Source organism: Synchiropus splendidus, chromosome 8 (assembly GCF_027744825.2).
Source record: "Synchiropus splendidus isolate RoL2022-P1 chromosome 8, RoL_Sspl_1.0, whole genome shotgun sequence".
Taxonomy (NCBI): domain Eukaryota; kingdom Metazoa; phylum Chordata; class Actinopteri; order Syngnathiformes; family Callionymidae; genus Synchiropus; species Synchiropus splendidus.
Genome location: NC_071341.1, coordinates 5,793,855 through 5,820,811, shown reverse-complemented (window position 1 = coordinate 5,820,811; position 26,957 = coordinate 5,793,855). Strand labels below are relative to the sequence as shown.

At 43.8% G+C, this 26,957-nt stretch overlaps 2 protein-coding genes across 15 annotated transcripts in view; one reads left to right on the top strand and one right to left on the bottom strand.

The window, feature by feature from the left end:
- The window catches only part of phldb1b (pleckstrin homology-like domain, family B, member 1b), a 69,081-nt gene extending 66,918 nt beyond the window's left edge, over positions 1–2,163 (top strand). For all 13 annotated transcript variants that reach the window (XM_053873369.1, XM_053873370.1, XM_053873372.1 and 10 more), the window contains one exon: positions 36–2,163. In XM_053873369.1, coding sequence (XP_053729344.1) covers positions 36–176 — 141 coding nt within the window. In that variant the 3' untranslated portion in view covers positions 177–2,163. The remainder of the gene's footprint in view (positions 1–35) is intronic.
- Positions 1,960–26,356, bottom strand: LOC128764020 (alpha-2-macroglobulin). Of its 2 annotated transcripts, none has more exons than XM_053873383.1 (36): positions 25,895–26,356; positions 23,774–23,954; positions 22,536–22,695; positions 21,831–21,883; positions 21,209–21,229; positions 19,933–20,101; positions 19,775–19,859; positions 19,001–19,121; positions 18,816–18,930; positions 18,643–18,752; positions 18,262–18,420; positions 17,940–18,176; positions 17,795–17,858; positions 17,404–17,549; positions 17,152–17,301; positions 16,264–16,407; positions 16,117–16,198; positions 15,925–16,072; positions 13,517–13,742; positions 13,322–13,448; positions 12,380–12,501; positions 10,912–10,963; positions 10,554–10,637; positions 10,297–10,473; positions 10,039–10,120; positions 5,042–5,198; positions 4,659–4,733; positions 4,333–4,498; positions 3,765–3,961; positions 3,488–3,703; positions 3,301–3,419; positions 2,869–2,959; positions 2,740–2,808; positions 2,537–2,642; positions 2,422–2,463; positions 1,960–2,353 (listed from the first exon to the last, which is right to left on the bottom strand). In XM_053873383.1, exons 1-36 carry the CDS (start codon positions 25,972–25,974, stop codon positions 2,331–2,333), a joined length of 4,356 nt encoding a protein of 1,451 aa, XP_053729358.1. In that variant the 5' UTR covers positions 25,975–26,356; the 3' UTR covers positions 1,960–2,330. The 2 variants fall into 2 exon arrangements, with proteins under 2 accessions (XP_053729358.1, XP_053729359.1); XM_053873384.1 differs by having other exon boundaries at positions 15,925–16,048; positions 25,895–26,355.
- Positions 26,357–26,957: the final 601 nt, after the last annotated feature.

Genomic DNA, 26,957 nt, shown 5'->3' with positions numbered 1-26,957 from the left:
CTGGCTGCATGCTGACCCCACTCTCCTCTGTCCAGAGCCCAAACCCGTCCCTGACCTTCTGCGTGAAGACCCACGATCGGCTCTACTACATGGTGGCGCCCTCTGCTGAGGCCATGCGCATCTGGATGGACGTGATCGTCACTGGGGCGGAAGGCTACACCCAGTTCATGAACTGAAGGAGAGCTCACTTCAGACCTGTCTTTAGTCATCACCACCTTTTTCTTTACTGGATGGAAAAAAGGGAGCTGACGATAAACACACACACACACACACACGCCTGTGTAGTTACCAAAACTCTGACATGGTAGCCTTTCGTTCTCTTTTGCCAAATAGAGAACTTGTAGTTACACTTTTATATTTGCTTTCAATTTTTTTTACTTGAGAATTTGCCAAAATTTTACCAACGTTGGTTCTGAGTCTTGGACTTCCTTTAGGTTGAGTTGTTGATGAAAGTTTGAATGGAAATGTTATGAGACTGTAATTTATTAAGAAATGATGAGTCAGCATTATCTGAACGCTTACAAGGGACTGGTGCAACTCACGGTCTGAGTGAGGTGGAGGCCAGTGATGGAAGAAGCGCTTCCTGTCGCGTCTTAAATACCGGACCTTCCAGTGAACCTGGTCCGGTCTGGAAACAGCGCCACAGCTCACCGTCTTCTATTTGCCAAGTAGCCTTTTGCCCTGTCTATGACATCACTGCCAGCCTGAACGTGACTCCCCCCATAATCCCCCCCACACAGGACCAAGCTGGACCACCTTGAGACGAATGCACCTCAGAACTGTGCCTTGCTCTTACTGACACTGTGTTCAAGTCCAGCACAGACCAACGGGAGAAGATTTCTTATTCAGTGTTGTGATGTCACTCACGCAAAGGACTTGCATGAAGTTGCGTGTTGATGTTGGACGTCCCACCAGTTATCACATTTGAAGTTCACCGTCAGGATTCTGGGCAGCAAAGCAGAAAAAAAATCTTTCTGGAAAGAGTGAAATGTCAGTTTGAGGGAGGCGTCGGCCACGTCACCACCACCACAGCAGCAGCACAACCACAGCCATGTAGCAACCTGTCTGCATTCAAAGAGCAGAATGTCAATGTGGTGGATACACACTGCAGGTGGTGTAATGTGACACCGAGTTGGACACTCGTCCATGTCCTGCTCCTCTCCAGACACTACTACACGACCGAGTCATCAAAAACACTCGATATTGACCTGATAAAACAGAGCTTGCAATGAAGCATCATATAGACAGAATGGAATGTTGAGTTCAGGTCCTCCAACTTCATATAGGTTGTGGTTCAGGAAGACAACTGGACATCATATAACATCAGTGAAGAGGTATAATATTCCAACATGAATAGCAAACGATAGTGATTGTTGAAAGAGGGTGAAATTAATCTTTTCATTTATCTCACTTAAATTCTGGGCCAGAACAAAAGGACGGTTGTTGCAGTGGAGCTCAGTGAATGAATGATCCGTCATGTTCAGTCAATTCAGACGCTCATGAACTCACAGTAGTAGTAGTCACAGTGAATGGTGAATCCTTGCTGCCTGATCAACTTAAACTGGCAACAGGGGTTGTTCAAGAGCAGGTCCTCTGGTGAGCTGGGTCGGTTCCACATCATTTTGCCACATTTTAGTTGAATTCTCAGGAAATGCATCACGTCGCCTCCTCCTCCTCCTCCTGCCGCTGCTGCTGCTGCTCAGGTCTGGCTGCTCGGTCCCACCGAACCGTCTCCAGACCACATCCACAGAAATCAAGGTTATATTTCATAGTTTTGGTGCCTGAGATGTTTAAGAAAACTATATGAAAACCTTAATATATAAATACATTACTCAACATTGGATGTTGATCTTAGAGAGAGACTTCACGTCACAGTTGTCATCAGTTTGGAAACAAAGTTGTAATGTGTAAAGAAGATGTCTGACTGAAAAAGAAACAGTGTCGTATGACAAAAAACGATTTCTACTTATTTTAGAAACTTTATTGTCTGTCACTTGTACGAGTGTGATCCACAGTAGTTGAACACATCAATGTTACCATGCTTACTATCGTCATTCTTTTTGGTTTCATTCACACAGACACGCAGCACTCGGACCACGCTGTTATTGGTACCTTGTTCATGTATGAATATGATGGATTTTTCTATATTAAAACTATTCCAGACTTGCGTGCCGTTTTATGACACAGGTGTTGAAGGTTGAGGAGTCAACTCTCCCGGGGCGACAGGTTCATGAAGACACAAACTTAAAAAACAACTAAAAAGCAAAGCAGCCATGCAGGTGTGGAGGAGCTCTTGCTGACATGAAGCAGGTGCTGCAGGGGAGCCGGGTCTACAGCTGGTTGACATCGTCACCTGCAGAGACAGCACAGGAGTTGTCAGGGTTGCTGCTGTCACACAAGTGCTGGATGTGAGTCACTCACTCTCTGCACATGGCGAGGTGTAATCTGTCACAGCTTCATCACCTGCACAAACAAGAAGGAGCGACAGTCAGGTCTCCTCATCACAGTTACAGACAGTAAGACAGCACGATCGTACTGGTCTGGTAATAGTCGTAGACTTTCACCACCGCAGGCTTCAGGTTCCTCACAGGCAAATCCTGCTCCAGAGTCACACTGTACACCGCCGTGGGACCCTTCTTCAGCTACACAGCACAGCACAGTTACACAGTATTGTCTGACGTGTATTCAGCAGAGCGTCCACACTGTAAACAAGTCATTCATGCATCCACACAATCCTACCCCGTCCAAGTAGATGTTGATAAAACCGTCATCCACGTCCACTCTCTTCACTGAGCCGTCCTGCTTCAGCTGGAACACACTCCTCAGTCACAGGTGCTCACCCCACCACTGCAGCAGCCCATCACTCACCAGGTTCAGAGAGCTTCTATCCAGAATGTAGCCTGACAGCAGTTTGATGTTGAGGATCACCATGTTGGTTTCCTCACGCCGCCCTTGATACCTGTGAAGCATCAACTTCAGCTCAAGGTGCAGTACTGATGGGCTGGTGAGGCTTCAAGAAACGCCGTCCTTGCTTTCACAGCCCACCAGATGGCACTCTTCTCTAAAATCTTTGGATTTGAACAATCATTTCAATGACACCTTACATCAGTATTAAACCAAGAGCGCCACCTGCTGAGCACTAAAAATAGTCACACGGTTTCATAAAGCCTCACTGCTGCGTGGACACGATGAGGTTGGGGGTTCCGATCCCAGTACGGTTGACCAATCAAATGAGTTTCAGACTTCAAACCGGCATCTAACAAGGTTTGGGGAACACTCACACTGAAAACACGTCCCTACCTGACATGGACAAAGAGGATGAGTTGGGGTCTGCTGGAGCCGCACTTGGCCATGGTGCTGGTGGAGATGTTGAAGGCAGAGAAGTCAGGAGGAGGAGGGATGTTGTAATGCAGGGAGATCTGTGTGGGACCCCATCAGACCATGTCAGGTCAGCATCAGCTCAGGGGTGTGGAGAGCGCCGCCTCACCTGACTCAGCACGCAGCTCTTCCCCTCAGCCCTCACGGTGTACTCTCCGGGAACGTCACTCAAACGCTGCTCCTGGTACAGCAGCCGGTTGCTCTGGTCCACAGTGAACTCCTCCTTCTGTCCACCCGAGGAGGTGACAACCACTGTAGTTTGTCCCTCCTCACTGTAGGTGGCAGCACCATACTTGGACAGGGCCTGAAGGGCCACTACTGTGTCCTGCATCACAGGAAATAAACGGTGGGCTGACGCTGACATTCCGGGGCGCAGCAGCATGTACCTGTGTGGAGGAGAACCCCCCGTACGGGTTCTGCTGCTGCGTGAGCCAGCGCACAATCCCGGAGGCGTAATCCAGCCCAAACTCTGGCAGCGCCGGACCGGACAGCAGAGCCAGCAGGACGTAGGACGTCATCTCCACCTCCAGGGAGTCCACACTTTTCTTGGAGGCGGCAGCTCTGCTCCAGTGTCTCGTGCCGCCTGTAGGCCGGAGTCAGAATCGTGGGACACGCAATTGAATATCTGAGCACCGATGATGATCAGAGCGGAGGGACGGCTTGAGCCGCAGAAATATACAGTCTCACCGTCACGGCTCACAGCTCAGCCCCTTTCTTCAACGGACACTTACCTTACCTTTCCCAATAAAATGTCAAAACAACTTTACAAGCGAGGTGCCGATGCATTTTAATGCCCCTGGCAAGGTTGTTTGACCTGTGGACCAACCTCTCATACCACACCAAATGACCTCCTGCTCTAATGCCACTCATTCCAATGCGACTTCAGAGGCAACAGTGGAGATTCAAAGCAACACATAGTCGAACACGACCATGAGGCAGCAGGCGGGGCCTCACCTGTGGAGTCGGACCTCTGGTGCAGGTACGTGATGAGTTTGCTCCTGGTCTCCTGGTCTCCAGCCAGAGTGAAGGTGTAGGACAGCAGGGCCGTGGTGTACAGGTTGCTCAGATCATTGCCTGCAGCTGACCTCAGGCAACTCAGGCACTTGGAAATGACAGGATCCTGCATCAGTGACACAGAAGAGAAGCAGCTCAGGACGTTTCACTACACTACAGTGCTCCACGGTAGATTCGCAGTACACTGTGTAACCAAACACGACAAAACATCTTTCCTGGGAATAGTTTTCAGGTTTCCCACTATCCAAAATATCCGGGGTCCTGACCGTTGCGTTCGAGTCCAGCTCCAGCAGGGCAGCAGTGATGTAAGCTGTCAGGGATTGGTCATCGCTCACTCCTCCCTGTTGAAGTGCGAGAACACAGCGTCAGGTCGATACACAACTGGAGCTTTTCAGCTGAGCAGTGTTTCTTTTAAACCTTGCTTGACTCTGAGGAAACGTGAGGAAACCCTGCCCATCTACGGTTATTTACTCTACAAATGTCACTTGGAATTGGAAAACAAATATCTTCTTCGTTTCCACAGATATTTTAGTGATTGTACAAGTTTCTGCACCAAAGACAGAATCCCTGCAGAAGCCCCTCTAAGGAAAATGGGGGCCCAGGGTCGGAGCTGGACAGCTTCCCACACAGCTCCACTCTGCTTTGTTACCTTCATTTCGTTGTGGAAGAGCTTGCCCACAGACTGGACGCAGCCGTCGGCTCGCTGGTGAGCGCTCAGCCACCTCCGGGCCGCGTCCACGTGCTTCTGGTCCACAAAGATGTACGGCTTCGCTCCTCCGAAGGACTTCATAACAAAGGCGGTCAGCCTGAGCAGCAACACAGACATGTTCCAAACTTGCCAGTGAAAATGTCTTTGGGTGTGTGTGACCTCAAAATGAACCTGGCCCGGGGACATTTATATAAGGGCTGGGGTCTGATCTGCTTCCACAACACGACAGCATGGTATTCCTGGGAGAGGCAGCAGAGGGCGGGAGAGTGGCTGAGGCTTTGTAGTTCAAACATGATCATAATTGAGAGGAAATGTTTTCCCCCAACCCTCATGTCACCTTCAACAATGAGGTCTTTTACTTTCATTAAAAGAAGAGAAGAAACTTTTGAGCAGGAAACAAAACTCTGGCTATAAGAATCTCAAAGGGAACCTGGGCTGAATAAAGAGTCCTGATTGGGCAATAACCAAAGGTCACGCCTCCATTCCAGGAAAAATGGTGGTGGGGTTGAAATAAACAACCAATCTGTTAGAGACGACCTTTTCCCCATTGACACGATGCTGCACTACATTACCTCGGCACAGAAACATACCTAGCTCGAGGACTTGGCATGTGACTAAAGCAGGGGTAAAATACAGATCTGTCTTTCTCTTCAATTCAGAGAAAAGCCATCGAACACGTCACAATTCTCGCTTGCTTGGCGTGATTTTGGTGCATTAGGTTATAACCATAGATCTACCTAAACCAAGAGAGTGCTCTGAGAGCTCAAACTATCCCTACGTAGAAAAAAAAAAGACAGCTACAGATGGCTCACATTGGGATTTGCAGTCAACTTTATCATGATGCACATGACAGCTTCTGACAGGAACAAGATCCCAGCCTGAGGACGACACTGGAACTTCTGTCTCAGAGAAGGAACACCGAACGCAGCTTGAACAAGGGGGCCGCAGGGTACATGCAGGATGAGCCATCGCAGACCCTCTTTCACTCACACACAAACACACACTCACTCAGACCTTGGGACGAAACCAGTGTACCAAAAGAAAAGAAAGCATTGAGACTCCACACACAGAGATAAAAATAAAAATAAATAAATAAATAAAAGTCAAACCCTATGATCGTCCTGCAGCAAGGCACCACACAATTTTCTGTCTGGATGAAATAACCAAAGGGCACAAAGTTTAGAATCCAAAACCTTTTCAGATGAGGGGCTGATGACTGGACACTAAAAGCGTCTCTATACTGTGTCTTCCCCACCCACCTGGGTCCCAACCAGTAGGCAGAGCTTCTCGCATAGGGAGATGATTCCCTTCAGCAAGTTTCCAAGGTGACAATAGGAACCATTAAGACCAATGCCCCCTAGTGGGCCTAACAGGGACGGTTGGGGAGGGAGGCTCCCTCTCAGTTTGTGCACACCCTCCATGTCTCCTTTTCAAAATGAGGTGCTAGTTTACAGTCTGATGTCACCTCTTCTGTGTGACCATCCATGCAGGAGTCAGGGGACCCATGATCTCATGCCCTCAGGGCTGCTCTGGGTGCTACCTGACATCCGTTGCTCAATGTGGTGTAACAGTGCTCTATTATATTCTCCTCTCTGGTCAGGCAGAGAGTCAGCTCAGCAGAGGAGTCACCTGAGAGTGTTAGCAGCACATTCAGAACCTAGTTTGGTAGAGAACACCTGGGACTCTTGGCTTGTGGAGGTATGTCAACACTCACCTAATGTTCTGGATGTTCTCCCACAGTCACGCCTCATTAAATACAGTAGACAGAATTGTAAAAAACAAATCACCATGACTAGTAGGCTTTTAGTTAGAGGGGCGTCTTGGCATCCTGGGGACAGCCTCAAGTCAAACTGAAAAATTGGACCCTAAATTTCAGATCATTTGTGCCTATATAGTAGAGGTGGGAATCTTGTACTATTCCATTGTTGTGCTGTTGAAGTGCTTCATTGTTGCAATGTTTGCACATTATGAGCGCCATCTCCAGCACAGTGTTTCTGTGCATTTGGTAAAACCCGAAATGACGCCAAACTCTAGCCTTGAGTGAAGACAGAGCTCCTCTTCTGCCTATCTGTTATGGCACATAGTGCATGAGTGCGTTCTAGAACGGGCACTGAGGACCATTTTCTGAAAATTTAAATAGATTCTGAATCACAGCAAATAGTAGTCGTAGTGCCAACACACTGGTTTCCATGAAAATTGTGTTTTTTCCCCTAGTAATTTCCCTAAACCAGATAAAAAATTCCCATGCCTTTCGCGGACCTGCAGCATTGCCAACGTTGGAGCCATATGTGTATTTGGGCATTCACATCTCACGGGTCACAACATTGGCATTGGCTCAGGAAGAGAGCCATTATTTGTGGGATGTCTGACGCTGCTGACGGGAAGAAAACGCTGGTGTGTCATCCATCCGTCCCCCCAGTCATAGTTTGAGTCTTAGCAAGGCTTCGCTTACTTCCTCTCCTCCAGCTAATGTGTATTATTATCACCATTTGGCCTAAGAAGGTCATCATTTGCTGTAGTCCTGGCATTCTCACGCTCATCAGTTATATGTGCAACAAACACACACATGCGCACACAGCAGCATGCAAGACCAGGTTGCTTTACTCTGCTCCCACACCCACTCAACACTCTCCAACAGATCCCTCAGAGATCTCTGCAGCCATCTTTACCAGTTTAGACTCACTCTCAGAGTAAGGGACCTCCATCACATCAATGACGAAAGCAGCGTCCTGTGACTTTTGACCAACAAGCAAGAACCCCAACAAGAAGCCCAGAGTTCCAAATCCCACACCTCTTACCTCAGCACCTCTTACTCTGGCTAGCTCCAGAGAACTGTGTGGATGAGTTGACCCCAACTGAGTCTAGATCAGGAGAGGCCATGTCCCAAAGGCCAGACTGAGGAACCTAAGGTGTGAGCACCATTGATCTGTCTCCAATCCACGCTCCACCTACATGAGCCATCTCATGGCCCTGAGTGTGTTTGCTGCACCTTTCTGTGAGCTCATCTACCCATGTCACTGGACCACAGTCTGGTGATGACCAGCAACATATGTTTTGAATGGTCCCACCCGCATCCGATGGTGTGCTCCTAACTTGATCACGGTTCTGATCAAGTTAGAGACTCTTTGTCATCTGATGACTTGGTGCCTGCATCGCTTGATACCTGAGAATACGACGGATGTAATGTCTTTTATTTTGGTTTTTCATCAGTGAAGACTTCACTCTACTCTGGTTTGATGCAGACTGATAGCGGTCTGAGGATACAAAACAAGTGCTGTGTATTTTTAGTGCTGAGTGGTGGCACACCGCTTCAAGAAGTACAGATCATGACTCCTTCACTTTCAGTATCTCTGCTGACAGCCAACATCATATTCACACCCTGCACATCCCTACCACCAACGCATCGCAACGCAACATCCTCCTCCGGCCCCCGACGGTTTAGAACATTTCTGCGGGAAACACTGCGCGTGTAGAACTCAGATATTAGTCTTGTAAAATCATTGTGGCAAAAAAAATAAACAGTAGGTCACACTCCCAATAATGGAAGGTATTTAACTTTTCTGTTGCAATTCTGAGTGGTGGCAATCATAAAGAGCTCACCCACACACAGTCACGCACACAAGCCATTTCCCAGACATATGAGCAGAACAACCTCTGATTTATTAAATCTCCCCCAGGCGCTCGGCTTTAAGCCCATTAAACACAAAAATATTAATATTTTCTGGCATGTGGCTCATCAAGTAAATTAGGCTTCATGAAAGAATTCAACATGGAGGACACAGTGTGTGTCCAAGTGCTATTTTTGTTCTTTTGCTTGCCTCAAAAGGAGATTTAAGCACTTAATACTTCCATGGATGTCCAGTGGCGACTGACGCAACTGCTAATGTTTGGGAATGAGAATATTGCAGCACATTCATTTATTATCGTCCACGTATTGACGTTAAAGGTCCATCCTGGCTACATAGAGAGTGAGGGGGACAACTACTGTAAACGTCAAAGTCACACAGGGCCTGACCTGCTCTCAAATGACCCTTTGTATATATTGACAGTGGGAGGAAACCAGAGCTCACAAGAGCATGGGTAGAACATGCAAACTCAGAGAAAGAACCCACTTTCACTATGAAGCCACACTTGCCTCATGCTAAATTCTAGTACATCAGATCAAATTACTGCACGTCCTTGAAGGAGTGAGCCCACAATGCCATGTCACTGATGCCATGACACAACAGCTGTGCACCAGGTCTTTACGGACAACTCTGTTCAACAAACCGTTGTACAACCATGTTTAGGGAAGTTGTATTTTTTGATGTTAGATAGATAGATAGATAGATACTTTATTAATCTCCGAAGAGAAATTCCGAAATGTTACCATGTGTTCGCAGCACTTCTTACCGGCCGCACTAAAGTGGTGCAATTCAAATATAAAACTGTCAAAACATCAGTTGTCAAGTGGACCTAACCACACGTCAGGTGCCCATGCAATTTATCAAGACAATGTTCACGATAATAATCATTATCTTAAAGAGGACCAAACTCAGTGAGCTGTGCCCTTTAAAGCCACAGCATAAGCCCCACCTATAGAAGACGCTTTGTTTCTCATTCTCCCCAACCACAGCCACTCTGCTGGGATTGGTCAGGAGGAAACCTTGCAACTGCACACTAAAGCCAGCTTCCTCCTCAGTCCAAACTAGCTGATGATCAGGGTTAGCATTGCGTTTGCTTCACATTGTGCTTTGCTCTCCTAACCTCTCATTGGCTGAGATATCAGATATCAACAATAACTTCTAAACATTGTCATGATGACAGGAGGACTTCAACTTTAGAAACACATGCTTGAATCAGGAAAGTTGGATCGGCAGGTGAGGTTCCATTAAGGATGCGCATGCACTCTCTCCAAATATAATGATGGAATGTACTTTTTGCTCTACTTTACTCACCATGTGTTCCCTGACTCATCACTTTTTCCAAAAGCACTGTAGGAGCCATCATCATGCCTGTAATTCAGCTCCCTCTGATATCCTGCAACAACACAAGAGAACCTTTAACCACTTCATTTTATGAATATAATGCAGCGCAAATATAGCCATCTGACATTCTTCGAGGCTAACAAGGAAAAGCAGTGCTCAACAATGGGATACAAAAATATATTTTTTTTTTATATTTACACACAACAAGTATGTGGTTGCAAGACTCACCACTTTCCAGGAAGCGTGTTGCTCTTTGCAGGATCTCCTGGGTGAGTTGGTTCGTGCTCTTCAGGTAGTTGAGGACAAAAATGTTGGGGGCGAACAGCAGCATGTTCTGCTCCCCACAACCATATGGCATTGCCAGAAGCTTGTCCAGGTTCTTAATGGCTCGACCCATCAGGTCACCTGAAGGCAACCAGACAGAATTGAAGAGGACAAAACGTCTCGAATTTGGGTTCTCGAAAGGGCAGAGTCATGTGACTGACCTAACACTGACACGGTCGCTCGGGCAGAACCAGCCACAAACATCTCAGGCATCAGGAGAGAGATTTTCTTCTCAACTGGACCCTCTGTCAAAAGTCATCAACAATGAGTGCCTCACCACTGTTTCCTTTTGCTGAAATTGTTCACATTGGTTTTGTGAATGATCCTTGAACCTGCCACAGACTACCGTCAATGAATGGACTGTATAACCTCAAGCGTTTCGGTATCAAACTAAATAGACTCAACTGGATGTGAATGCTTTGTTTTGCATGTACAACTGGAAATTGTATTTTCTACAACCTGGAGGAAGAATTCACCACCAAGAACAACATGAGCAACATTGACAAAAGACCAACACACCTGCAGGACAGAGAAGTGCGTTGTGGCTCACCGACTGTGGTGTTCCTTCTGCCTGCAGGGGAGGAACAAAGACAATGGCTCATTTTCTCCACTGAGCTCTGAACTGTGGTGCCACTCTGATGTGGACGATAAACAGGATATAATATTATTAAGTAATAACAATTCTGAGAATTTAGGTGACTTCTAACTGTGACACAAAACAATCTGTTAAAACACTGACCTACATTCCCTCAACATAGCCCTGGTCTCCGGATAGCCAATAAAGATGAAGACACATAGTGGCAGCAAAAAAACCCTATTTTCTTGCTGCCACTAAGCCCTTGGTGGATAATATCATATCGTCTCATTTGATTTAATCTGGTCTCTCTCTGACTTAATGGAAGCACTATACTTTCATCAAATATCTGCCCAATGGCTCAGTCAAAGGCTCAGGCAACAAGCTCAAACAGACAGCTGATGGCAGTAATGCTGCAGAGTTTGTGGAACACACGCTACATGAAGAAGCAGCTACTCTGCTGGGAATGAATGTGAAAACGTTGCTAAATACATGTATTGTCTCGACAGCCACATGGAAGTTGATTTATTACAGTGATTTGACAGAGTTTTATTTAGTTAAAACATAGAATGATTGAATAACCTACGGAACACCACCAAAATCAAACCACAAGTAAAGACGGAGCAGCTGAGCAGGCGCCGATATGGGCCTTTATGATGTCATCACGAATGGTGGATTAAATGAGAAATATGAGATTTTTTTTTACTCCTTAATAAGATGCTATCTATATTCATTAATGTTGAGTCATGTTATTACTTTAAAATTTCACATCAAAATGTGAAAATGTCAAAACAATCATTTCTCTGTAAAAATCACACTGCTTGTGATGCTGACAACCAAACTGCGATTCGTAATATGTTCAACCACGGAGTCAGCCTCCGCGGTAAAGCAACACACACTAGCTACACCAAGGGGCATAACAGAGCAACACTAATGGAGTTTTTCTTGGACAAGCAGTTGTGTTCTGACGTTGAAGACCGGCGGTTTCAGTAGCACCGTAATTTATTCATTTATCTTTTTAAAGGCACACTCAACTAGTGCTACGTGAAGTTTACACACAGCAAATCTGTTCATTGATCACTGTTCAAGTTATTTATTTTATATTTAACAATTTTGGCAGGTTTGCATTGTTTGTTTTCCTTCATAAGTTGCTTTTCAGTATTAGTATTGTTAATTAAAAGGCTTCTGTCGTTAATTGAGTGAATGATGTGTTTATTTTCGTAGGTAGCAGCAGAAAAAAAAAAGACAGTTGGTGCATCCCTAACACTAACCTGCCCATTTCCATTCAACTCTACAGGTCTAATCAAAATACTATTGTGTCACAAACAAAACAAAATGAGCAGTCACTTTAAGATTAGCATAAGTAAAGTTAGCATGACTGCTATTCTTTTTTTTTTTATGTGTTGCACTCACCTCCACCAGTAGGGTGCGTACCACCGTATCAACGCGGCCAGTTTCAGGGACGGTGGTCACCTCATTCCCACAGAGGACGTCGGTCCTCAGCGCCTCCGCACTCACCTTCAGACTGAGCTGACCTGAGAGCTCAAACAGTCACGGTGACAGACATTGATCAGCAACTGTTTGTACAAACCAACTTTGCATGGCTGCCTCCCCACCGCCCCCTCAATAATCCTCATTAGTTGTCCGATTATTAAACCTCCCTCATCTCTCACACAACCTCGTCCATCTTCATCTCACGGCCAATAAGCCTCCTTACAAAGGACAAGTGCAGATCAGCCCCCGAGGGAGAGGTTTCTTCAGGTTTCATCAGAGATTCTACCTGACTTGTTAGTACAAGTGATTGTCAGCGATTCTCAAGGGGAGAATTTAATTTGACATTCATCCTCTCTCCATGTTGACGAAGCCTGACAGACGTCCACAACACTCAGACCAGGCAATGATACTAACAATGGCTCCAACATTAATGATGTGGTTTTGGATACTGTGTATCATGGATTTGTTGTTTTCAGCTGTCTAACACAAAGGCTTGTGTCTGAAAGCAAGCAGCTGTGGCAACATGAGACGCTGCCACAGACAGGTGGGGGCGTGATGGATATACATTTTGTTATCGAGTCAAATATTCACTCCCTATGCTACTTTGTTCACTGTCAAATGAAGACAGCATTTTTTTCTTTATTTGGGGCTCAGTCTGTGTAGTGGCCTTACCAGGCCTTCCAGACTCACTTTAAAATCATGGTTATTGATTTTAATGACAATGAATAACTGCTGAAAAACACATATCTGTAAAATAAAAACTAAATAAAATTTCTCCCATCAGTCATGTTTTTCCTACCCACCCAAACCCTCGAGCCTTAAGCATTAAAATACTGGAGAGAAAACCAAAGGTGAACACACCGAGTGATGACGGCGTCACAATCCACATAAAGGTTCTGCTCTCCTCTCCACAGAGACAGACACTATACTGGCATCCATCACACGTCCTGTAGATGAACTGCTCGGACTGAACCAGTGTCACATTCACCTGACAGACGGGTAAAACAGTGAAGAATGTGTTGGTCAAATTCTCACAAATTTCACATGCTCACCTACCATAATGCACTTGGAGAGGTAGTTGAAGACCGTGGCTTTCAGTGTGAACACCTCTCCTCTGATGACAGAGTAGGGTAGAGTCAAACTGACAAAGAACGGCTGGAATGCTGTCAGCGCAGTGTTGGGGGACACACCGAAGCCCACCGACGAGACACAGAACGCTGCTGCGGCCCACTTAGTGATGGTGTCGGGCACGGTCTTCTGCAGGTCAACTGAGCCTTCATCTCTGCCAGAAAACATGATAATGGCATCTGATGTAGTTATCCTTTTATAATTCATTATTTGATACTGAAATATAACAGCTTAGTTAAAAAGAAATAATTACTAACTTTACTTTTTTATGCAATCATATCGGAGCAAAGGGGCCAAATGAAAAGACTGCAGAAATCAAGCCTTTGTGCATGCACCAGTTCTCTTTCATCCAGAGTTGCACTGCGAAGCAACAACTTGAGCCAAGAGATCTGAACTCGTCATGGTTCTAGTCCAGGCCCTTCCTAGAGTCAGCAGTTTGTGTAGTAAAAAGAGGGACAAAGAGAATTTTCACAACTGTAGGTGTTCAACTGTTTCAGGCTTTAACCTCTTAGGTCTCCACAGTTTTGATCTTCAGCACCATGGTGCTTTGTTAAATGTTGGTCAACTAGTCACATTCAGGGACACTGACCCATCTGGTGGTGAAACAACATTACAGTCACTTGAGGAAGAAAAAAGAAGGAAGCAACGCTAGTTTATGCAAAGATACAAGACTTGTGCAACAACTGCTGACAGAAAAACAGGGTGATAGAAGGGTCTATTCAGATTTTGAGCATGAATCCAGCGTCCATACAATATGTACAATCAGGTCTTCCAGCTTCATATTTCAAGGGACTCTGACGTATTTTAGAAATGGTAGCATTATGATTGATTCCAGCGTTGTTAGTAATAATTCCCAACAAACAAGGTCATTCTTTGCAAATGACTTTCTTAGACGAGAAAGTTCAGTTATTACTCTCTCGGTAATTCTTATCAAAATGAAAAAAATATAGTTTGTTTGATTTTTTGAACAACTTTTCAGATGCAATGTTTATTTTCTGTTCAAATATACATATAGCAAAGACTGAGTGAATTGGATGTAAAATTACACCACTACTTGTATTTAAATGTGCTTGTATTATTTTTTGTCACCAAAACTATTTCTTATAAAACAAACTTCATTAGTGAAAAAAAAACATTTTCTCAGTGCTCCAAACTAATATCAGACTGTATTTGCTTCCATCAAAACTGTTGAATCCTATTCCTGTGCCTCCAGGGCGAAATATTAATCAACATTATAAGGATAAGAACGGTGGCCTCACGAAAAAAAACTGTTGAATAAGGCTACGTAGAAAACAATATATACCCAGTTGCTTCTTATCTATGAAACTATTAGGAAATAGCTGTGCTGCAAACAATTAGGAAACATCCATTATTTTAAAAAAGACCATGTTGAAATGCACTTTTTAACAGATTCTGTTCATACCACTGTCTCAATCTTTGAGTTGAACTCTCAATTATGTGGAAAAGAAATGCAGGAAACCAACAACATCGATACAACAATACACACAACATGTAGTCATGAATCAGATTTTTGCCGGATGAAACAAACACATCACAACATGAGGAAGACTGCTTTAAATACTTCTCTACTATTGCAATGTTTTGGTTTTAAAATGAAAGTCAAACACTGTTGCTTTCACACAGACTGTTGGATCTTCGATGTATACCGCTGTAACGATCAATTCACAGGAGACCAGAAGTACGCATATATCAGCGATAAAGATTCTCCTGTCACACTCCGGGAATAAGCATCGACAAGCCTCATAGCTTGAGGAGGTGATGTAATATGGGATTGTGTTTGGAAAGTCAACATAATAGTCATGAGATCCAAGTGATACTTTCTTTATATCAAGATATAATTGGAATTGGAATGTACTCATACCAGTAAATCGAGTAAAACATTTAGGGTGAATTCCAATGGCTTCCTTAATCCGCATCCTCACAAATGCCTGCTCCCGCGAAGAGCAAGGGTTGGCCCAATTCTCAGAGAACTTAAATTGAGGAACAAAATAGAGGTGCTGATCCCCCTCAATTTTGGAGATTCACCAGCACCTACCTTTGGATTGAGGAACACCCAGACTACCCAGAATGCTTTGCATATTTTCAGTAAATAAAAAACATGAGAACACAAAATAGTTCTCTTTCTCTAGAAGGACGGACACAAAACCAAAGAAAACACATATTTCAAAAATAAACCTGGGCACAAAGAGGAGTCTTTTTGTTCATTCTTCAGATGGAAATGAAAAGTTTACTGTTATTATCGTTTAAAATCACCTTTATCCTGCAACAATTTCTTAACAAAACACTACACATCATTGTTAGAGTAAATGAATTACCCGATGCTGACCAGGTCCCAGATCCATGTCTCTGGGAAAAACGTCCTGACCGTCTCCTTCTTATGAGCTTTCTCTTGAACATGTCCTCCAGAGTTTGGTGTACTCATGTAAGCCACAGATGTATCTGACAAGGAAATGGAGGAGACACCTTTTGATTCTTCAGCAGCAGGGGACAAAGGTTACAAAACTTACCATACATAGCATAAGCTATTTCTTCTGGACAGATATAGGGCTTCCTCACACCAGAGTTGGTGACGATTTTAATTCCAATCACCTAAAGGTATGAAGAAAACATAGAGTCAAGTAACAGAATGTGGGTTAGTGAAAGAACAAGTGTACCTTGAAGACGCTATGGACGTCGTCCTTCTGAGAAGTCTGATGGTGGAAGAAAGGATGATAGTAATCGCCATGAGCGCAGGGGTCTATGTCTTCCACCTCATGTGGGAATCCTGTCAGCTGCTGCTCTGGCAGACGCCTGTAGACCTGCACACAAAACATTCAAAGTTGATTGGCAGGAGGTTGGATAATTAAATGACAGCGTTTAACGTTAAGAAATTCATATTCAAACAGAAATACTTGAACTGTTCTCTTGATTATCTCGAGGTTGAGGGTGAACTCTTACACAGCACTTGCAGCCCTAAAATCTTACATGATTTTGTTGGGTGGGATCTTCACTCATGGTTTCATTCTTTCCTTCTTCGCTGATGCGTGGTTTCAAATGAAACAAGATAAATATGAATCCCACAATAGAATCCCAAAATAGAGAGGGAAATTTGTATTATTTAAAGCTTCATTTCAGCCGACAGTTGCAGCAGATCAGGTCCACTGGATCGCATTCCTCACCAAGTGTCTGCGTGTGGTTTAATGACGGACTGTCCAGCAAATATTTATCAGTGAATAAATAGTTTAGAACCTTTTGTGTTGCCGATCCATTGGCAAGCGTATTGAATGAAGTGCTGGCAGGCGAGGCATGAGCCTTGCTCGAGCAACGACTCTACATTTCCACCGGATCCAAATGCGATGTTGGGTGGAGGTCTGCGCTGTACGCGTGCCGTTCTAGTTTCGGATATTTAAATGAAATGAGCTTCCCATTATTGAAACGCGAGCAGCCGTCACCACTTCATTCGAGGGGTCTAAAACAATGTTTTTTGAAGATCATATATGTTATGGGGGGATCAATTAAAACAGTCATCACATTAGAAGTTGCCGAGGTGGTAGTTTGCATACATAATCTACAGTGAGTTCCTCCTCTGACTTCAGCAGCAGGACACTCTGGTCGACTGCTCTGACAGAGCACACGGATCCTGGATGAGCCTGCAGCTTCAGTGTTGTGTTCTCTGCTGGTAGTTGCTCCAGGGCTGAGAACTTCAGAAACACCTGAGAGAAGCAAATCAGATTCCTAGTAGTCATGATTCGGAGGTAATGAGGTCATGACAGAAGACAATTCTGAGGTAATGAGGTCACTTCAGAAGACTTTACCTTGTTATGGAGACACAGGTCGATCGGGTAGGTCATGGAATCGGCCACAGTCTCTCCCCCAGGCAACACTGTGTAGACTACCACTTGTGCGGATGGGGCCAGGTCAGTCAGCTGGCGCAGCGTTACAGTGACCTCTCCTTTATTGACTGAAACAGGAACAGTTTTGCTATGGAACACTTCATTAAAAATGCAGCACCAGGAAAACTGCACTCCACATTTCGTTGTTTTATTCAACCTTTATAAAGATATGATAACCATATTTTACATTAAAAAGGTGCAGATTTTTCCTCACAGTTCAGTATATAACTCAGGATTTACATTTTTTTCCTCTTTGACGTAAAAACACATGGCATAGATGCAATGTGGGCCTAATTTATCATGTTCTTCTTACCAGTTCCTTCTTCAACAGCTACAGGAATACTTCCATGTCGCACAATTGCACCTCTGGACATCACCTAAGTTCAGAAGAACACAGAAGAACAGCTTGAAATGAGTGTCAAGAAAAAAAAAAAGAAGGCGGCTGCAGTCCGCTTTACCAGGTAAAAGAAATCAAGGACTTTCTGCTCTTTCTTCAGCTCTGCCCCCTGGATGATGTACTGAGCACGCACAGGAACTTCACGGTCACAGGGAAGTTTGCCATTGACTTGCTTGAGCTTCAAAAAGCTTTTGCTCTTTGAGTAGAACTCTGCTACATTGAGGTCGCCAGCGATATATATCGCCTCCACACCAGATGCATCAAAGAAGTATGAGCCCCTCTCTAAATTGAAGCTTGCCTATAGGAAATAAAAAAAAAAAAAGAATTATTATACGCATCAATTTCAGTAACTGTTGATTAAACACGAAAGAGCAGTGACGTACTCTCAGTCTGACATCTGTTGTTTTCCAGTCAGATGTGTCCAGAGTGAATGCAGCCAGGCCATATTGGTTCGTAGTCAGAGTTGCCTTTTTCTTGTCACCAACGTACAAGTACACAGTTTCATTGGCTAAAGGGGTGTGACTTGGACCAACAACCTTCACCTGTGACAGAAAAAAAACAACAACCTTTGAGCAGTTAGATCATGCCTAAAAAGAGATGGGAGTCCATTGAAATAATGAAGAAGGATTTTCATCAAAGACTTGGTTGGTTTCAGTAGTTCCGCATGACAAATGTGCACAGTGGATTTACTTCACATGACCTAACCGAGTATGTAACCGAGTATGTTACATGAATGAAATGAAAAATCAAGCAAATGCAACAACCTTTCCTTCGAATGGAATACCAGACTTGTAGGACTCTGGTGTATCTTCGAAGCTTATTTGTTTGATATGATTGGTGAGGACGAAGCTTCCACTGCCCTTCAGAATCACTCCTGGACAGAAAAAAAAGAAGATTGTGAACACGTTGGATGTGTCCTCAACATTGTACAACCTACCCGTTCCATACTCCTGTAAATCAGCAGACACCTCAAAGTCGCCATAATTATTGACATCCTTGTTTGCATAGTCCGATAGGTTGATCACTTGTGATGCGCACCCACTTTTGTCAGTCTACAACATATTTGGGGAAATGTCATGGCTTCAAATGAAGAAAGCAATGTTTGAACAGCTGCTTACTTACAGTCAGTTGATATCTTCTGTAAATTCCCCAGCGAATGGACAATTCTAACCAGTAAAATGAAACAGGATTTCGACGAACCTCAATGGTGACAGAACCAACTACAGGTTTCCCATATGTGTATCTGCATGACACGGCACATATCCAGGAAATATATTAAATGGGACGGGGAACAAGCGATTCAATGTGGGGAGTGATCTGGACTACCGTTTGGATCTGGGAATTATTTTAATAATTCTTTGAGCCAGATTGGCATTTGGATCCTGGATTTTTTCTTGATCATTGGGAGATTGGGTCGGGGAGGGCTGAAGCTGCTCTGCAGAGGTTTGCGCTCTCTGAGTGCTTTGCTAGTACAAAAGCTAGCTAGCATGCCCAAAGAGTCAAATACTGAACACGCGTACAGAGTTTATAAAGTAACAATTCCTGGATCCGGATCACTCCCAAAATTGAACCATGTTTCCGGTCACATTTCACACACCTGAAAATTCCATCTATATCTGTTCCTAACTTTTCAACTTGACTCAAGACTCAGTTAAGTGACTTCAACAGTATCACAAGTTTGTGATTGTGATTACAGGATGTCCAGGCAACAGCTGTTACTTTTACAGGTACTACTTGTATATATGCACGCTCAGCATGCACACAGCTAAGATCTAGTAGGGGATACCACCTCTTGTCCTGCCAGAGACCAATCGACCAAGATGAATCCATTTCTGTTTTAAGCCACACTTGATACAATTAGTTTTTGGTATCAGGTATCAAGCGTGATTTACTTACTTCCCACAGACTCTCACCGTTGCCTCCTTGTCCAGGATAGTGATCACACTAGGTAGGTGGAGCTTGACTTCATATTTAGGTAGAACTATAACACAAGGAAGCATCAGTTTCAGACTCATGTTATTGTTGACATTTCAGAAACCTTTCTGGCAACAGACCATATTCTTTGATTTCAAAGCTATGAGAGATTTTCTCTCCCTTGTCAGTGGTGGCTGAGATCCTGTAATTTCCCGACATGGCCTCAGGAATAATTGGGTGGGAAAGGTCCAGGATACCGCTGGAAACGGACTTATCCAACCATTGGGCAATGCGCATGGACTTGGGATCCTAGGTAAAGAAGCAATTCCTGTATTTTACCATTTTATTTCCACGCTTCAACTTGACATTAACGCAAGGAGTATATATATATAGTATATATACACACACACACAACTCGTAGCAAGGCACTAGGAAGCAGGTGGCGCGAGCTTCGTGCCAAACGGAACAGCAAAATACACCTTTGACTAAAACCTTTGTTTTTGTACTGTTTAAACTTTGGAACCCTCCAAATGAAAAGCCTGCAAGACAAAAAAAATAAACCCTTCCAAAATGACTCAGTCTGACCATAGAAAGTGTGTTGTATATAATAACCTTACTGGTTGAAACAATGAGAGCAATAGAACATGTTGCATTTATAACTTTGCTCAGTATACCGCAGTGATTCTTATCCATAGAGCTGGGGCCTATGGTTGGGCAGCGAGTGCCTCCGCTAAAAGTTTTTTTGTTTTACACCTTCGTGCCGTGAGACGCTCACTTTTAACACACTTGCCACATATGGTGGCAGTAGTGTGTCATTGAATTGACCGCTGCAGATTTGTGATTGTTACCAACTATGGAGAAATTCTTGAAAAGAAAAAAATGATAAAGAAAGTGATGGCGGCCCCAACAGTAAAATCTGTTCATGAAAGCGACTGTTGACGCAGGTTTGAAAAAATAAAATAAAATAAACATTTTATGGCGATACTTTTTTACAATTTACTCATATCTTCTTTTGAGTTTAAATAAAATCCATTATTTCTATTTTGTGACATTCAGACATGGTTTTATTATATTTATAATAAATATAATAAAATTTGCATCAAGTATATATTTTTTGTTTCTTTCATTAGTAAATTTGATGAACATGGTTATGAAGTCAAGAGTAATGAATCAGTTCTATTACTTGAATGGGCCCCGGGTCCAATTGTTCTGGGAAAGGTGGGTCCCGAGATCAGAAAGGTTAAGAACCCCTGGTATACCGCATATAACTTTGCTCAGTATACAGTTTATGTCACTTGGCAGCCGTCTCTGAAAGACCGTTTTCTTTAGTGTCAAAACACATAATTAAACAGTGAAAACCAAACTTCACATATTAGGAGAGTTTAAGTCCCGTCTCTTGGATTTTCGCAGTCTTACCTGAAGCTCCACCACTTTGTACTGGAAGACAACAGAGACAATTTAAAGTTAGCATGGCCACAGTCATTGTGTAAATCTCTCTCTTTTATTTACAATGTTGTTGAATGACGATCCGATGGATGTCATTGATTTTGTGATGTTAATATCCTTGACTGACTGACTGGACAGGTGGAGTCACATGACCACACTCGCTTTACCTCATCTTAAAAGGCAATATGTAATACAAAAACCCACATCTGGTAAAAAAAATCCACAATTCAACATTATGTTTTGCACTTGCTTCAATTAATTTTATGATGTTTTTTTTCTTCTGATAATTGTGCACTACTGGAAAAGGCCTGGAAAGTGTATTGATTCAGATGTTTGGGTCAAAGGGAGTGTGAGCCAAATGAACCCTGACAACATGTTTATCACACAACTCCACACAGCGCTTCACACCCACGCGGTCTTCAGAATCAATAAACAGCCCCCCCCCCCGTCTCTGTCGCTTCCTCCCACTCCCCTGAACCAAAATAGACCTTGTGCTTCAGATGTACTTACATATTCAAAAAGACAGTTAGGTTCCGAGGTGACAAACATGAGAGGGAGTGACAGATTTCAGAAAAACAGATTGAAAGCGTACCGCTCTCTGGACAGGGATGAAGTTGGTGTCCATAGAAACAATCCGAAACTGGACTAAGACAAGAGGACAGAGCAATCATCATTTCAACAGAAAACAGGTCTCACAAATGTGTTGAAATATTAGACAATAGTGGCTCAAAATAAAAAGTCCTCATGCATCAGCAACACAAATCCAAAAATGACCCTGACCTCAAACCAAATTATAGTGAATTACATAAAAAATTATTCTGACCCAAAAAGGATGCTTGGGAGCCACATGGAAGGAACGTCATAAGCACCTTCACAGAAAAACTATGATGTAGCCCAACGAAAGAATGGAAACATTTTAACCAACCACAACAACAGGTCCCAAAAGGTCCGACTGTCCCCAGTTTTGTATTAGTGTTGTAATGTGCAGGCGTGTCAATGGTACTGTAGTGCCTTAAATGACCGAGTGGCATGAAGGTTGAATGAAGGACGATCACTTCCCAACATAGAGCAAACCATTACTGGAGCAAAGCTATCCTCCAAGTGTGCTGAACATAGACATTATTATAAAGCTGTCCCGTCAGCATTATGCAGATATTGCAAAGTTTTACTGAAATTATTGCAAGTTCAGCTGAATTGATAATCAGTGCAGAAAGGGGGAGGGGGAGGGCAAGGCACACACATAATCCAACCAGAGAGTCAAATACATATGATCATTAGAGTAACATTGGTCGCTCACCAGTCTGTCCAGGTTTGTAGATGGGTTTGTCTGTTTGGACAATGTGGATAAAAGCTGGTGGCAGAACAAGCACCATGGTTTCCTTGTTCAAAGAAGAGCCGCTCTCCCCCTCGATCGTGACGTTAATGGCTGCCACAGTTTTGGCGCGCACCACTGGAACCTGCAGTATTCAAATCATATGGGCATATTTGAGTCAACCACAGTCACAGGAGGAGATTCCCATTCAAGACTGATGCTAATTAAATAACTTTCCAATTTGAAGGATCTGCAGGGATTATTTCCTATTGAGGCTACCAATGTTACAACGACTGACTCTTTCCAACCATCAATATTCTGCCCATTGAATTACAGATCTATGATGATGCACTGACCGAGTGAATCTTGAAATGCCTTCATTCTCAAACAGATACACCGCTTGCTAACAGAGGCAGCTGTTACATAACTGGGTCTGTTCCATTCCAGATTAGTGGAAGCTATTGTTCCATATGTTGTGTTGACTGCAAGAGGTGGTGGAGTTGAAGAGTGTCGGGGGAAAGCAGGTACATAACTGGCCTCAGGAAGAAACCCCCGCCCCCTTTTTTGGTTGGAGCAGGTCACTGCACATCAATATAGGAGGCAGCATGCAGATTACATAACAGAGAACAGTGTTCTGACAAACACGACGGCAGCCAAGGCTGACAGGCTGAGTCATGGTGCTGGGTGGATATTAGGTCCAGGGGAGGCAAGTTGGGCAGCTTGTAAATTAAACAAGATTACCCTAGCAATAGCAACAAACTAACCTAATAGCTATCTCCACTCAATAAATGTGGAAAAATAACAGTGCACTCTTTGACTACAACTTGTGGCTAATGCTCCAAACAGACTCCATGGTCCTCAGTGAAGTTGCCGAAAACGCCAACAAACAGTCTAATAGGTTAGTGTACTTGTCATAGTCTAAGTGGCTTTGGAATGCAAGTCACACTTGAGTATAAGTGGTAGGACCCATGAAACCTTGAAAGTATGACTTATAATCCGGAAAATATGATAGTTGAAATGTACACATCGGAGGAGTGGCCAAGGAGCCGGAGAGGACTTGTGTAACAATAAGAAATGGGGCGACGGCCAATAATCCACACATTTGTCACAATATTAATGGTGATAGTATTGTCGTCCAGGCCGATCTGAAACCCTTAAACGTTATGGACAGTTGTTCACACAGTATGAAATACTAGCATGAATACATTATAGTGCAATGACACCTGAAAACGTTGGCAGCGGTAGAAGTCCTGCTTGATCTTCTCCTGCAGGAGTAACTTGCTCCCAGAGTCCATATTAAGTGTGATGGTCAGGTTGATGGGCTCGGTGGGTCCATGCACATGAGCACACAGGGACTCCTGTTTCCCCCCTCTCATTTGGGAGCTAACCGTCACTGCATAGATACTGTGTGAAGACGGGGGGACAAAGACATTTAGAAGTTAGCATGTTTATGCAATCATGTTCTCCATAAGGTCAGTGGAAAAAACCCTGCGTGTTATTAGTACCTGGGCAATTTGGCAACGGCCCTCCTTAAGGATCTACCCTAAAGTTGGCCACAACTTACGGTGAGGAAGTGCTGACATTACGAGGCACACTTCGATACATGCTGACCAAACAGTTGTAAATGTTATGGGGGATAACTCCTGATGTGGAAAATAAGGAGTGAATGTATGCCACATTAGAGCACTTATTGGCAATACGCTGGCATCAGTGAATGATTGGCTGTATCGACAGTATGAATTGGTTGCTTTATTTCCAATGTCAAGCACTGTCAATGCAGGATATCAACAACTGTTGATAGCACAGTAATATGTCATTAATACAGGTGTCAAACGTCTGAACAAAGGGTCAAAAACTTCTCTGGAATGTGATCAACATCTCAATGATGATGGAGATGACAGGATGCTTGACAACTCCAGATGGACGAAATGGTTTCATTGTGATCGTGTTTCAGCAAAGCAAACTAGACAGAACCAACACATCAATTGTAATAAAAACAGATTTTAGAAACGGACAAACGCCCAAAACACGGTCATTGTGTAACCTACAGGTGACAGGGCATTTTGTCCTGTCACCTGACCGAGTGAATCTTGAACATGAAGACATTTGTTAGAGTGTTTAAAACAAAAATAAATCCATTTTCAGCAATTCGACAGTGTCTGGACCCAAAAAAAAAGCCAAGTTGTGAAAAGGAATATAAAAAAAAAAACATTGGCAGACTACAAACTTGTAATGAAGGACAAGCTGCACGTTTCGACACAGACACCTCCCTTCACCTCTGTTGAAGTGAACACATTCAATATCAGACAAATTAATTCCCCCTTTAATGTTCGGGTGGAGTTTCATACTGGATGCTCTGTTGCCAATGATAAATAGAGGACATATTTTAATTGCATTTTGAATGCTTTTGTGGAAAGTATTGATGTTATTATGCTGGTGTGGAAGGTGCATGATGAAACATCATTAAAGCGAATCATCCCAGCCCAGAGACCATGAAAGTCAATCAAGTCACATGATTGACTAAACAGGGAGAGGGGAAAAAGCCAGGTGTGGAAAGGATGAGTCTACGATCCGGCGTCACTTTTGGGGAGTTTGATGTACCAGAGGAAATTTCAGTAGCGATCACCCGAACTGATAGCCTACTCACAAACATCCCAGCTCACAATATGGTACAATTTTTGAAAATTTGAAACTCAACAAGTCAGGAAGCCAACATCCAAGAGCACAGACAAACATTACAAAGCAGCAACATCAACACAATGCAAGAAGCAACACGCAGCCTGGCAGTAGAGAGACTCCTAGGGCTGCTTCACTGCAGATGAAATTATGGGAAATAGATGAGGAGCACTGTCAAGGTACTTCACAACACAATCCCAATCCAGGCAGGTGCTACAACTGGGGTCAATTGCGGCCCTTGATCAAATGTATGCATCCTCTGCCTGTGTAGCAGCACTTTTAAGTAAGCAATGTAAAACACACAAAACTCCTGCAAATAATAATAAAAAGGTAAGATCCAACAGAAATATCCAAAAGGCCATAAAGTTGTTTGCCTATGTAGTAAACACACACTTAATGGTTACTTTTGTTTTAGTTTTACTTTATTTCAAAGCTGTTTGTTCAGCAAACATTTTCACTCTTTCACGGAGTAAAAGCATCGACCCAACGTGTATCCATTAAGTGGAATTGATCCCGCAGCACAACACAGCATTATGCCGTCGTTTCACAAAGTGACGATGATAACTTTCAGACCCAACTAAAACGCACAGACTGTGTCAAGTTGTTCCCAAACGTCCTTCCCCACTAATCGTGTCGCAGCAACATTGGCTTGCAGCTGCGTCACTTACGTTTCGTTTAGGTGAGCGGACGTCGACGTTCCCACGAACAGAGCTAGTAGGACGGCGAGGACTTGTAGCACAGGTGCCATGTTTGCGGAGTTTTCCAGCCCGCGGGTCTTCTCCGTGGTCGCGACGTTGGAGGGGACGCAGCGGGGCAACTGGCAGGCGACTGTGGCGCGGGAGGTTTTAGTTTATATACTCCCACACCAGCTCTTCTTCCGAGTAACACTACTCCCACCACAGTCCGCTGGAACTCCGCAGTCTCCACCCTTCTACCGACTGAGCTGCACTTCCCAGAAGTTGTTTAGGCTCAGCCACTCGTGTTTTTTGAGAATTTGGTTGTGTTCTGTCAGATGGTCGAGGCATGTGTGTGATGGCTGGCCTCGGTCCTTCATCACGTGGGGATAACAGACCATGAGTGGCGAGACACTGGAGAAAGTAGATTCTGTAGTAGGTCAGACCAAGCGTCCACTTCGTCTCCACTTGTCAGCACCGTTGGCATATCAAACTGAGGTGCGCACAGACTGTTGCGTTCAATTTAAGCTCGGATTTCTCAGCGTCTGTGACATGCAACCTTTGTGCTCCTCTGGTTTGTGTTTGTTATTTCTGAGTTTCGTTGTTTCATAGTTTAGATTTTTATCAAATTTTCACGACTGATTCATCGTTGCAGGTCTCACTGCTGTCCGAAAGAGTGTCTCCACTCCCTGCATGCATGCTCCTCTTCACCTTTTTAACCTCTGTCCATCACTCCATATGACTGACACCAAATGCACCAAGAGTCCCCTCTTGCTCTCATCCATACACATATTACTACTGAGCTTCATTCTTCTTCTCTCCAGCTTTTCCTCCAACTCATCTCAGTTTCTCACTTAGGGTTGGACATTAATAACATTTTAGATAACCATTATTGCTTCCACAATTGAAATTGTGTTACGATTAGGTTCCTTAGCTATTCTCTTATGGATTCTCAATGGGATAGAAGGATTAGAAATAGATATAGAATAGCTTTGTTTTAGATTTTATTAATTCTATTTACAATTCTGTTTACTCAAAACTGGTACTGTTAGCTCCA

Bases quoted from the DNA above. Each gene is read 5' to 3' on its own strand.
- LOC128764020 (XM_053873383.1), bottom strand. From the start codon at position 25,974: ATGGCACCTGTGCTACAAGTCCTCGCCGTCCTACTAGCTCTGTTCGTG. The intron at 5,199-10,038 runs GTGAGTAAAGTA...GTTGCTGCTCAG, and splicing joins GATGAGTCAGGGAACACATG to GCTGACCGCCTTTGTTATGA. The intron at 2,809-2,868 runs GTGAGTGATGGG...AGTGTGTTCCAG, and splicing joins ATAGAAGCTCTCTGAACCTG to CTGAAGCAGGACGGCTCAGT.